The 13,771-nt window shown below is 34.3% G+C and overlaps 1 protein-coding gene across 15 annotated transcripts in view; it reads left to right on the forward strand.

Annotated features, from left to right (window-relative positions):
• EYA1 (EYA transcriptional coactivator and phosphatase 1) overlaps positions 1-13,771 on the forward strand; it is a 328,098-nt gene that overhangs the window by 224,554 nt on the left and 89,773 nt on the right. For all 15 annotated transcript variants that reach the window (XM_070481088.1, XM_070481087.1, XM_070481090.1 and 12 more), the window contains 2 exons: positions 3,005-3,087; positions 3,500-3,686. In XM_070481088.1, coding sequence (XP_070337189.1) covers positions 3,005-3,087; positions 3,500-3,686 — 270 coding nt within the window. The remainder of the gene's footprint in view (positions 1-3,004; positions 3,088-3,499; positions 3,687-13,771) is intronic.

Below are 13,771 nucleotides of genomic sequence, written 5' to 3' on the forward strand. Positions count from 1 at the left end.
GTCCCGTTTGGAGTACTGAACTATGATTTACTTGGTCATACCCCAGTGGCCTATATGTGCCAAGATAGCTTCCATGGTTTTTTCTACTTTGTTCCGGGGAATAACTTATGGAATGAAAACATCCATTTTTTTAAATATATTTTCTATATCTTAATTCATTTTCTTGGTGGATAGGGATTATTGAGGTCAGTATTTAGTGTTCAAAAATGTGTAGTATAAATGAAAGTAGCAAGTCATAACCTAAAAATGTGTAGTTTAAATGAAAGTAACAAGTCATAACCCAAAGTTATTTTTCCTATCAAATGTATATAATAGTGAAAGTTCAAAAAAAGTATTGATATTCACACTTGGATCCAAAAGAAATTTAAACTTTATTTTACAAGGAGTTTTTAAATGCTCATTAAAAGTTTGATTTATATATGGTATCGATTAATTGTTCACTGATATACAAATACATAAAGAGTGAGTCATGTGTCCACGAGGTACAATGTATAAAAATAAAACAAAACTGATGTCAACCTGATAAGTCCTGTGAGGTCCTCATGTAATTATCACCGTGAGCCTAGTATTTAATACCTGTTCAATAAGTATGTGGTTGCCAAATGCAAATGATCATTAATTTGGGAAGCTTGTCTATCGAGGCCCCATATTCGTGGTGGAGTGAGTATTAATGTGAGACCTCTCTGTGTATCTGTGACACGTGTTCTGGGAACTTTGAATAATTGATATTCCCGAAATGTACAAATGAGGAAACCTCAAATATGATTCTGTGATAACTAAACTTGAAACTATCTTAGGAAATATTTTCCTTTAATAAAAATAACAAATCCTTGGATCAGGTTTTCAGAGTTCAGAGATGCTTGATAAGTAAGTAGGAAAAGAATTTTAGATATGCAAAGTGATTAAGTCATATTTATTTAGTTTGAGAAAGCAAAAAAAGGGAAAAGATACATAACACCATGAAGAATTTTAGAAATATTTATTGGAATAAACAATAACAGTTCTTAATATTTATGTTTTACCATAGATTTTTCATTTTGCTTTCCAAAACATCTCCTCATTTGATCTGTTTAAGAACGCTATGAAGTAGTTTTTGCAGATAGGGAAAGTGTATCATAGAGTAGTTAGATGATTTGTCCAAAGTCCAAACAGCTTATAAGTAATGAACTGGAAACTCTAATCTGTGTTTTCTGACTCTTCAACCAGTACTTAAATATTCAGTAGCAAGTAAATAACTGGCATACATTACGTTATACATGCAGGCTTCTGTGAATAGCTAGTCCACATTGAAGACTTCCGCCTTGAACTGCCAACTCCTTTACTGCCTGTACCATTCATTTGCTGTAAAATTTTACTTTTAAAAAAATGTGGGACTTTTTTCTGTTTACAGAAGCGACACAGGTTCTGAGCAGAAAATTTAAAAATGTACGTTGGCTTCATGAATACTATGTGACCATAGATCGCACAGAAACATGCAGAAAAGAGCATATTTCTGACACTTGTGCTCTTCAGAGATGTTGTATGCTTTTAATAATAGTTCAAATGAGGGCTGGCCCCATGGCTGAGTGGTTAAGTTCGTGCACTCCACTTCAGCAGCCCAGGGTTTCGCCAGTTTGGATTCTGGGTGCAGACTAAGCACCTCTCATCAAGCCATGCTGAGGCAGTGTCCCCGCACAACACAGCCAGAAGGACCTACAACTAGAATATACGACTATGTACTCGGGGGCATAGGGGAGAAGAAGAAAAAGAAGGAAAAAAAAAAAAAGAAGATTGGCAACAGATGTTTGCTCAGGGCCAATCTAAAAAAAAAAATTACTTTACTAAAAAAAGAAAATTTCAAAGGAGATCACCAAAAACATTTTCATCGTTTAGTTTTCAACAAAATAGTTTGAAAATTTTTCCCATGTTGGTAAACATGATTATAAAGCTCTTTGAACAGCTTCATAGTATTCCGTTTTCTGAATAACATCTGTTAAGGACTTGAGGATGCTTTCTGTTTTATTAGAAACAACAATGATGAACATCTTTGCTAAGGATCTCTTTGTGTAAATCCATACATTTTTTGTTAGCGTAAATGCCTGGCAATAAAATTGCTGGGTTAAATGATGTACAAAATTTTTCAATCTCTGACCAAATAGCCCAACAGAAAGGTTGTGCCTATTTAAATTCCCACTTTGCAGTGTATGAATGCCATTTTTTACACATTTGCCAATCCCTGATCTTGTCTTTTCAAAAATCTTTGCCAATATGGTCATCAAAAATAGTATATTGTTGTTTGGCATAGTTTAACAATAAGATAGTAAATAAACTGAAGGAGGGAACTAAGATTTGCTTTTTTGTTTGTATCCTGCATGGTGCCTACTCTTTACTGTTGAACACGTACAGACATTTAACAAATAGAACGTTACCCAGACAGCACATGTCATACACAAAACACTGACCATGTTCTTCTTTGATTTTTGTTTTATCAAATTCTTCAAGTGCTGCCGTTCATTCTTCTGTGACATGAAATAATCGCCGTTTTCAGTGGTCCATTATAATGACAAGTACAAGTTGGAAAGTGTTTTAAGTTCTTGGAACTAGCGTTGTGGTTTTTGAGCTAGCAAGAGCTTTAAAGATCTTCTAATTTGATCCATCATTTTACGGCGAGCATGTATCATGTAAAGATATGATAAATCCTGGTGTGTTTTACAAATTGAAGTGGAAAGCTCAGTGTCTAATGTTTTTGCACAAATGTATAATTGTGTCCACAGTTTATAGAAGTTACTCGTGTCCTCAGAAATTTAAACCTCTTTACTTTTTAATCCTTTGTAATATAGTGAAACTAAAATTGTCGACTGTTTTAAGAAAACAGAATTTTAGCCATGGCAATGGATTCTGGTTTTGAAGGTAAACCAAATGCATTTGCAATGAAACCAGCTCTGCTTTATCTAAATAATAATTTCCTATAGGCACATTATTCTACATAGCGTAGTCAACCATATTTCTTTTCATTTTGTTTTAGGTAGCAGTTTTACAACATCATCAGGATTATATACAGGAAATAATTCACTCACAAATTCCTCTGGATTTAACAGTTCACAGCAGGTAATTTTAAAAGCCAATTTAACTTCTGAAATTTTTTTTAAATGCAACAGATGATTTTCTTATATAAAGAAAGATTTGTTTATATTACACCCTAAGCAAGAGCCTTCTTAAGCCTTTTCATCGTTTTTCTTTCCCCGTTTTAAAAATCTCTTTAGCGGTCTTATATGGTGAGTTGTTTGGTTTTCAGATTGGTTTAATTTTACTTAGTAATGCATCGTGGAATGGAAGAATTAGGAAGGGTGTATCTAATGTTACATAAAATTTGTTTGCAAGTCTGAGCACTTCCAAGTGTGCTCCTTTGTGAATTCAGAGAAGACACAGAAACACAAGCATGTGTACAGTTATACTCTGAAATGTAAGAAATATGCAGGAGTGTTCTGACCGCTTGTTCTCGTGTCGTTTGATTTGGTAGGACTACCCGTCTTATCCGAGTTTTGGCCAGGGTCAGTACGCACAGTATTACAACAGCTCCCCGTATCCGGCACATTACATGACGAGCAGCAACACCAGCCCCACGACGCCGTCCACAAATGCCACTTACCAGCTTCAAGAACCACCATCTGGCATCACCAGCCAAGCAGTTACAGATCCCGCAGCAGGTAATTTTACTAATAAAAGTAAAATGTGCATTTTATTAGTCCTGCAGGCTATATTTCTGGTGGTTTAAATAAATATTTCTATCGTCGTATATTCATGCAGTGGTTGCATACTTTTGGCAAGTTTTGGCAAGGCCTAAATATGAGTCAAGTAGTGTGTTTGTGACATTAACTTTATTTTTATCTGCTTAAAAATTTTAGTACAAAGTATGTAACTTCAAAAGCACTCAAAATAGAGATTTTATTTAGTTGTAAACATATTCAATTTTCAAGATGTGTATATATATAGCTTTTTAGATTCATAGTTATAAATATTTAGCTATAATTCTTAACTATAATTGTAAATAATCTGCTTATGTATTGAATAGAAAATAAATGACATTACCTTTAATTCAAGGTTTATCATCATTAAATATTTAATGTTTTTAAAAAAATCAAATAGTATCAAAGGGTTGAGCATGGAAAAGGGGGATTCCTCTGTCTACCCTTTCTCATCATGGCCTTCTGTGAATTTCATAACAATCTATCTGCACGTGGGAATTTTTCATACTCCTGCACAACCCTTGATGGGCCCTTTCAAATGAAAGTCTCTCTACCTCTGGAAGTTTTCCTGCTATGTTTTTGATGTTTCTTCCCCTACGTTAGTTCTTTCTGAAACTCTTAATATGGTATGTGTAATTTCCTGAATTGGTCTCTACCTCCATTTCTTATATTTTTCTCTTGTACTTCTCACATCCTTGTCTTAATTTTTTTTTTTTTCCTGCTGAGGAAGATTTGGCCTGAGCTAACATCTGTGCCAGTCTTCCTCTACTTTGTATGTGGGTCACTGCCACAGCATGGCCACTGATGAGTGGCAGAGGTCCGCACCTGGGAACTGAACCTGGGCTGCTGAAGTGGAATGCGCGGAACCTAATGCTAGGCCACAGGGCTGACCCTTGACTTAACTTTTTAAAATGTAATCTCTCCTTTCTTGGATTATGAGGTGAGCTCTTATCCTCAAAGAGTCAGAGAGTTTTCTTCCTTTCCCTTTTATTCCTAGAGCCAAAACCCACTCTACAAGTCAGGCTTAAATGGTGTTAACGTTGGAAGACTCATTTCTATGACCTTGTGTTGGTAGAGTGTTAATTCTGGGTGGTTGTCCTAAATCATGAAGAAAACGTTTCATGTAATGGATGCTAGTTCAAATTTTGACTACGGGTTTATCTTTTGAATATTAACGGATGACCCTCCCCAAAACTCCTTTCAGTTTTTAATGTTCTATCTTTGTCTTAAATGCATACAAATGCTGTTTTATTCTAGAGTAGGAAGTTACACCCTTCCTAAACTTGTATTCCAACCAACTGCAAATACAGTTCTGCTGTACATCTCAACTCTGTAAACATCTTTATCTTTGATCATCATACTCCGTTTACCTTTATTTTAAAAAAAAGCTTGATATAATATTCTTCACTCTCTTCACCCATGTAAATACAGTATTCATAGAACCTAGTATACTTGTCTCTTTTGCCTTTTAATTAGATTTCGCATCCATATAATCACACTCAAAATAAGCCTTGTTGTAGAAGATATTGAATTTACTGTAGAAGTTATTGGTAAGTTTTCCTCTCAACTTCCGTAAGCTTCATACGGGCATCAGAAGGAAAGGTAATGGCTCTCCCAACTTTAGGAAGATCTCCTTTTTCACAATAGCCATCTGGATCATGCAAGCTTCTTGAGGACTAAAAGGAGTTTTGAAATGAGGATAGCTGTATGAATGAGAAGTAGAAAGACTCGTTAAGGTCTGTGGAATAACAGAATGAGAAAAGGAGACGGCAGAATAATTTTACTTAATTCATGCCATTTTGGTTGTGCAGAATACAGCATAAAAGAAACTGGAAGACTTATTTATATTTCTTAAATTAAAGTTGATGAGAGCTTTTTAAAAAAAGAACATTTAGTCATATTATAAAAGTTTGTCTGAATCTTGACGTTGTTCTAATTTGATTTATAAAAGGGATGCCACGTGAAGGGGGGTATGAGTGGGCACAAAGCTGTGGCATGTGGGGAAAAATACGGTTATAATTTTCAAAAGGTATATATGATTTTATTTTAAGATTGAATGACATATTTTAGATTTTATTTGAATAAATGCTTCGTGTTTTAGGTACTTATTTCCATTTCAGTATCTTTATGGCTACAGTATAGGAATGCATTGAACTGGGGAGAAAATGATATTTTTCAGATTTCTTATATTCACCACTTCCCACTAAAATGAATGTGTATGGATAAGCTTTTCTTGTGTTGCATAGAAAGGGAAAGTTCAGTGAGTTTCCACATTGAAAAAAAATCTGGATTACTCTAAAAATTCAAGGAAGATTTAGTCTGGGTTTTAGTGTTTGTTTTTTGTTTCTTGAGTTTTTTTCACATTTGTGGTAAGACTATGGATTCAGCCTAAGTTTTTTGGCGTTAACTTTCCTTTTTTACTAGTCATATATAAAATTATAGGTTTGCCGTTCTTGATGAAAAGGAAGTTTTGATGGTACAGTACATAAATTCATTGAACTAAAGAATTAGCAGGAATGGCTTATCATATATAACCTAATGTTTTTGTTTTGAGATAAAAATAAAAAATAGTTAAAATAATTCATGTTTTTGTTGAAATACTTTCAGGTGCTTTTTTCTTTTAATTTTAGTAGTCTACTGGGTTTAAAGTCAGTATTTTCTAATAGTGGAAAGTTAGGAATCTTACGTTTCTGCCTTTTAATTTCATGGTATTGTGCAGTACAAAAGAATGCACAGTCCATGTGGTCCTCCTCCCATACTTTATGATATCTATTCTTGTATCGTTCATAGAATTGTTATGTCATAATGAACATATAAAGATAACTTTGTAGAGTTTTCTCAGGGTAACATGTAAAGACCTACTTGCTTTTTAATTGTGCATTTTTAAAGTTATGTGAAAAATAGGTATCTTTTAAGTCCATGATATTATGCAGTATTACTTATAAACACGTACCTCCTCATGAATCTTAAGTTCAAAAATTATTTTAATGTGTTTATAACTAAATATTGAAAGCTCTATTCTCCTTTGGATAGACATGTAATAAATTAAAAATAACATAACTTGAATATGAAAGTTTAATCGCAAATTTTTAATTCATTTTAAAAAACTAAAAGCAGTGCCTTTGTATTTATTTTTGTTTATTTTTTATTGAGATGTAATCGACATATAGCATTATTTTAGTTTTGGGTATACAGCATAATAATTTGATATTTTCATATATTGTGAAATGATCACCATAAATCTAGTTTTAACATCCATGACTACACGTAGTTACAATTTTTTTTCTTATAATGAGAATTTTTAAGATCTACTCTCCTAGCAACTTTTAACTCCTTTGCATTCATTTTTAAAAATGAGTTTGTTAGCCATGTTTTGACTATCTTAAAATAAAATTTACGTCATCTGGAGATATGTAAGAATCCTTTGACCTTGAGAAATATAGTGAGGTTTATTTGGTATTTCAGCAACATTTTAATTTATTTACTGGATTCAAGAAAGTCATGCCTCCTCTTCAACTAGCAATACCAACCTCCCCCCTCTGAACTGAAGGACGTCTTGGTTGCTTCCAATTCTGGCACTTATAAATTAAGCTACTATAGACATTTGTGTGCAGGTTTTTGTGTGGACATAAGTTTTCAACTCATTTGGTTAAATACCTAGGATTGCGATTGCTGGATTATATGATGAGTATGTTTAGTTTTATAAGAAACTTCCAAACTGTCTTCCAAAGTGGTGGTACCATTTTGTGTTCCCCCAAGCAATGAATGAGTGTTCCTGCTCCACATCCTTGTCAGCATTTGACATTGTCAGTATTTCAGATTTTGGCCATTCTAATAGATGTGTAGTGCTATCTAGTTGTTTTAATTTGCATTTTCCTAATAAAACATGATGTCAAGTATCTTTTTATATGCTTATTTGCCATCTGTATATCTTGTTTGGTGAGTTGTCTCTTCAGATCTTCTACTTACTTTTTAATCAGGTTGTTTGTTTTCTTATTGTTGAGTTTTAAGAGTTGTTTGTACATTTTAGATGCAAGTCCTTTCTTAGATATGTGTTTTGCAAATACTTTCTCCCAGTCTGTGGCTTGTCTTTTCATTCTTTTAATAGTCTCTTTTGTAGAGCAGAAGTTTTTAATTTGAATGAAGTCCAACTTACGGATTTTTTCTTTTATAGAACATGCTTTTGCTTTTGTATCCAAAAACTCATTGCCAGACAGTAGATCTTATGTTGTGATCTAGAAGTTTCATAGTTTTGTGTTTTACATTTTAGGTCTCTGATCCATTTTGAGTTAATCTTTGCATGAAGTGTAAGGTCAGTGTCTAGACTGGTTTTTCTGCGTGTGGCTGCCCAGTTGTTGTAGCACCATTTGTTGAAAAGCCTATCTTTGCTCGCTTGAATTGCCTTTAATCCTGTGTCAAAGATCAGTTGACTGTATTTGTGTGGGTCTACTTCTGGGCTCTCTCTTCTGTTCCGTTGATCTATTTGTCTATTCTTTTGCCAATACCACAGTGTCTTGATTACTGTATCTTTATAATAAGTCTTTAAATTGGCCAGTATCAGTCCTCTCACTTTGTTTTTCTTCAGTCTTGTGTTGGCTATTCTGGATCTTTTGCCTTTCCATATAAACTTTTAAATCAGCATGTTAATATTCACCAAGTAACATACTGGAATTTCGACTGGAATTGAGTTGAATCTATAGATCAAGTTGGGAAGAACTGACAATACTGAATCTTGACAATATTGAGTCTTCCTGCCCACGTACATGGAATTTACTGTTAATTTAGATTTTGATTTCTTTTGTCAGTGTTGTAGTTTTCCTCATATAGATCTTGTACATTTTTTAGATTTATATTTCTTTTTTTGGTGCTAATGTAAATGGTGTTGTGTTTTTAATTTCAAATTCCAATTGCTCATTGCCAGTATATAGAAAAACAGTTGACTTTTGTATACTATCCTTATATCCTACAACCTTACTATAATTACTTATTAGTTACAGGAGTTTTTCTGTTGATTCTTTGGTATTTTTTACATAGCCAATCGTGTCATCTGTGAACAAAGACCGTTTTATGTCTTCCTTCCCAATTTGAATATCTTTATTTCCTTTTCTGGTCGTATTGCATTAGGTAGGACTTCCAGTACAATGTTGAATAGGAGTGATGAGAGGAAGGCATCCTTGCCTTGCTCCTGATCTTAGGCAGAAAACATCTAGTTTCTCACCATTAAGTATGATGTTAGCTGTAGGTTCTTTGTTGATTTTTCAAATCAACTTGAGGATGTTCCCCTCTCTTCCTAGTTTGCTGAGTGTTTGTATCAGGAGTGGGTGTTGGATTGTGTCACATGCTTTTTCTGCATCTACCAATATGATCATTTGATTTTTCTTCTTTAGCCTGTTGGTGTGATGGATTATATTAACTGATTTTCAAATTTTGAGCCAGCTTTTTATGCTTGGATATACCCCACTTCATCATGGCATATAATTCTTCTTACAATTCTTGCACTTAGTTTTGCTGATATTTTGTTAAGGACCTTTGCATCTATGTTCGTAAGATAGATTGGTCTGTAGTTTTCATTTCTTGTAATGTCTTTATCTGATTTTGGTATTAGGGTATTGCTGACCTCATAGACTAAATTAGGAAATGTTTCCTCTGCTTCTGTTTTCTGGAACAGATTCTAGAGAATTAGTATTATTTGTTCCCTAAATATTTGGTAGAATTCAACAGTGAACCTATCTAGGCCTGGTGCTTTCTCTTTTGGAAGGTTAATTATTGATTTGATTTCTTTAATAGATATAGGCCTATTCAGATTATCTGTTTCTCTTTGTGTAAGATTTGCAGATTGCTTTTCAAAGAATGCTCTGTATCATCTAGGATAAAAAATTTGTGGGCACAGAGTTGTTCATAGTATTCCTTTCTTCTTCTTTTCTGTTTTTGAGGAAGATTAGCTCTAAGCTAACATCTACTGCCAATCCTCCTCTTTTTGCTGAGGAAGTCTGGCCCTGAGCTAACATCCATGCCCATCTTCCTCTGCTTTATATGTGGGACGCCTACCACAGCATGACTTGCCAAGTGGTGCCATGTCCGCATCCGGGATCCGAACCAGAAAACCCCAGGCCGCCGAAGCAGAATGTGCACACTTAACCACTGCGCCACTGGGCCAGCCCCCCATTATTGTTCTTTTAATGTCCGTGGAATTGCTTAGTGATGGCCCCTCTTTCATTTCTGATATTATAATTTGTGTCCTCTCTCTTTTTGTCTTGGTTAGCCTAGCTAGAGGTTATCAATTTTATTAATCTTTTCAAAGAGCCAGCTTTGAGTTTCATTGATTTTTCTATATTGTTTTCCTGTTCTCAATTTCATTGACTTCTCTGATTTTTATTTTTTTCGGCTTACTTTTGATTTAATTCGCTCTTCTTTTTCTAGTTTTCTAAAGCTTGAAGCTTAGATTATTGATTTTAAATCTTTCTTCTTTTCTAATATATGCAGGCAATGCTATAAAGTTCCCCCTAAGTACTGCTTTTGGAAAATTTGATAGGTTTTTTTCGTTTTCATTTGGTTCAAAATAGTTTTATTTTTATTATCATTGAAACATTCCCTTTTAAAGAGATATATATTTGTAAACAATTTGTTGGTGAAAAATTTTAGAAATTTGATGGTATAGAGTATGTATCATTTGTTACAGTCATCTGGTTATTCACATCTTCCCAATTAAATGGCTTTCTGTTGTTGGAGAACGTGTTTAGTTTCTGAGAACAGGATGTTTCATGGTACATTGAAATTCCACTATGGGTAAAAGAAAATTTTGGTCAGAGTCAACCCTTTTTTTTCTTATTCAAATCTAAGACTATAAGACAATATCAAAATTAAATCCATGATTACTTTAATTTTTAAATGATAGATTTCATTTTAAATTTCTTTTAAATTTTTAAAGTGTCTTTTAAATTTTAAATTTCTTTTTAAAAATAATTCTTTACAAAGTCAGTGATCTATATTTAAAAACATATAGAGTTAAGAAAGAGAAGAAAAAGACATTTTAGGATGTTTTCCTTTTGTGCTAATATCAAAACTCACATATTATCATATCTTAGCCACTGACATATAAAGCATATTTTATTTCCTTGTACTGAACCCTAAAAATCTTAAGGCATATTATTAACACCATAAGCGAGTACATTTTTTAAAAGGTGATAAAGAAAATTTAACCACTTGAGAGTAATTGTTGTGAAGGAATTTTTTTAATTGACTTTTCTCAAAAGAGTACTTAATCCTTTCTTCTAAAAATATTTTTCTTGGGGCTGGCCCAGTTGTGTAGTGGTTAAGTTCATGTGCTCCCCTTCGGTGGCCCAGGGTTTGCGGGTTCAGATCCTGGGTGTGGTCCTACACACTGCTCATCAAGCCATGCTGTGGTGGCGTCCCACATACAAAATAGAGGAAGATTGGCACAGATGTTAGCTCAGCGATAATTTTCCTGAAGCAAAAAGAGGAAGATTGGCAACAGATGTTAGCTCAGGGCCAATCTTCCTCACCAAAAAAAATGTATTTTTTTTTCTTTATCGTATGACTCATATATGTGTAATCAAAATATGAATACTCATTTATAACCTAATTACTGTGCTGTTTATTTAAATAATTTGTCTTGAAAACATACTTCTTGTCCAAAATCTCTTAGAACATGTCATAATAATTATGTCAGCTATCATAACAATAATACATAGTATAAATACAATCATTGAGTTTAAAGCTTTATATTACATTACTTGAAATCTTATACCTATGAGGTAGGTACTGTTTGTGTCCATTTTACAGATGAGGAAAATAAGGCACATAGCTCTTAAATACTCAATAAATGTTAGGTATTATTCAGTTAACCAAGAATTTTGAGCCCAAATTGTTATGAAAGGACTATTTACCTATAACATTGTACCTTTTAAATAATACCAAGCAATCAGAGAGAGAGATAAAAGAGTAAATGGTAAATAACACAGTTTAGTTTAATGTGAAATAAAAGCTAATTATTTATTAGGGATGAGTTTTAGGGACGAATGCCATAGAAAAGTAATTTTCAAAGGATTTGTTCATTTGAATTTCTTACAAAAAACTTGATGTGGAAATCTACCTTTTCATGCTCAGACTGCACGCAGACAATTTACTGGTTAAGGTGATGCACAGGAATCTTGCCAATATTGAATTTCAAGTGACAGAGGAAAAATCAGTATAAGAGGGAATTCAATATGCATGGGAAACCATTTGTTCCCTCTGCTTCTTTGATCCTTGCCAAGGCCCAGGAAAGTAGGGCAAAGCCTGAAAAACAGGGGAACATTCTTGTGCAAAGTTGCAGGAGATCGCTGAGCTCTCCCAGGAATTCAGTGTGGCAGGATGAGAAACTAAACCGAACCCCCCGGCCATCTTCCCTATAAATACAGGAAAGTGGGGACGCGTCTACCCTACCTCGCATGCGTGCGTCTTTTCACTGTGGAAGTGATCCTGAGGTATGCAATAGCGTGCATCTTGACTCCTACATTTTGCTCAGCGAGTGGTTTTGAAAATCTTTAGGCCATACTTGTTCATTTTCACAGATGCCTTGTGGACTTTGGAGAAGTTTGCAATTTGTTCAGCTCAGAAGTAAATTATTTCGGTGAAACAGTTTTAACTCACATTTTGGAAACATTTGTAACCAAAACAAATATTTGTATCTAAAATAGCCAAGCTATTAAGATGTGAGAAAACAAAACAGATGTCTGTTTGGGGTTGTTGGGTTTGTTGTTTTGATGGCATTTGTTTTCTTTTCTTTCTTTTTTTTCCCCAGAGGATTTACAGTGTGAACCTTAATGAAATTGTAAAATTCTTGGAAATAAAGTTCACTGTTTGTTTTTTATTGTCAAGAATGGAATAAAAATGAGTTGCCATACCTTTGAATTTTGGACCGTGTTTCAAAGAAGTGAAAATTTCAGTGTTAGCATTTACCTATTTTGTGCCTCAAGTGGTCTGAGTAACTTTTTCAGTTAGTTGGCCAGAAGTTGAGGTGCCTTATAGAGTCAATTTTAGTACACTTGGATTCCAATATGTAATTGTTCCTTATATTTACACATAACATATAATTTCTATATAAATAATCAAAAAAGGAAAGCATATGTTATTGAGCTAATTAAATTAGTTTACTAATCCTCACAAACATTTATTATTTTATCTTCTTTTGTAGCTAATTGATTCCTTGTTTCTGTAAAGTATTAAGCATCCTGGGGAGCCACACAGATCAGTGTAATAAGTCCCCTTGTTTAAGTTGAAGGATATTAGATCTACTCATTCAGTTTTTAAATTGGAAATGGTTGGGAAGAGAACAAAGTTATCTGTGTTTGCCATCCCTCCACCTCATTTAATTGGGATGGGATGGTTTAGTGGATGAGTTTTGGATTAACTTTTAAATAAAGGTAGGATTGGGGCTGGCCCCGTGGCCGAGTGGTTAAGTTCGCGCGCTCCGCTGCAGGCGGCCCAGTGTTTCGTTGGTTTGAATCCTGGGCGCGGACATGGCACTGCTCATCAAACCACGCTGAGGCAGCGTCCCACATGCCACAACTAGAAGGACCCACAACGAAGAATATACAACTATGTACCAGGGGGCTTTGGGGAGAAAAAGGAAAAAAATAAAATCTTTAAAAGAAAAAAATAAAGGTAGGATTGATGGATTAATGGCTACCAATTTTTTTTTTTTCAAGATTTTATTTTTCCTTTTTCTCCCCAAACCCCCCAGTACATAGTTGTATATTCTTCGTTGTGGGTCCTTCTAGTTGTGGCATGTGGGACGCTGCCTCAGCGTGGTTTGATGAGCAGTGCCATGTCCGCACCCAGGATTCGAACCAACAAAACACTGGGCCGCCTGCAGTGGAGCACGCAAACTTAACCACTAGGGCACGGGGCCAGCCCCAATGGCTACCACTTTTATTTCCAGCTTGATTGCCAAAAAAAATTTAGGTTTAATGAATATCTTTTTAATTTACTGAATTATAATACATGAGCATGGGACAAAATTACCAAGGTACAGAAGAGTTTGC

The sequence above is a fragment of the Equus asinus genome, chromosome 12 (genome assembly GCF_041296235.1).
Source record: "Equus asinus isolate D_3611 breed Donkey chromosome 12, EquAss-T2T_v2, whole genome shotgun sequence".
NCBI lineage: Eukaryota > Metazoa > Chordata > Mammalia > Perissodactyla > Equidae > Equus > Equus asinus.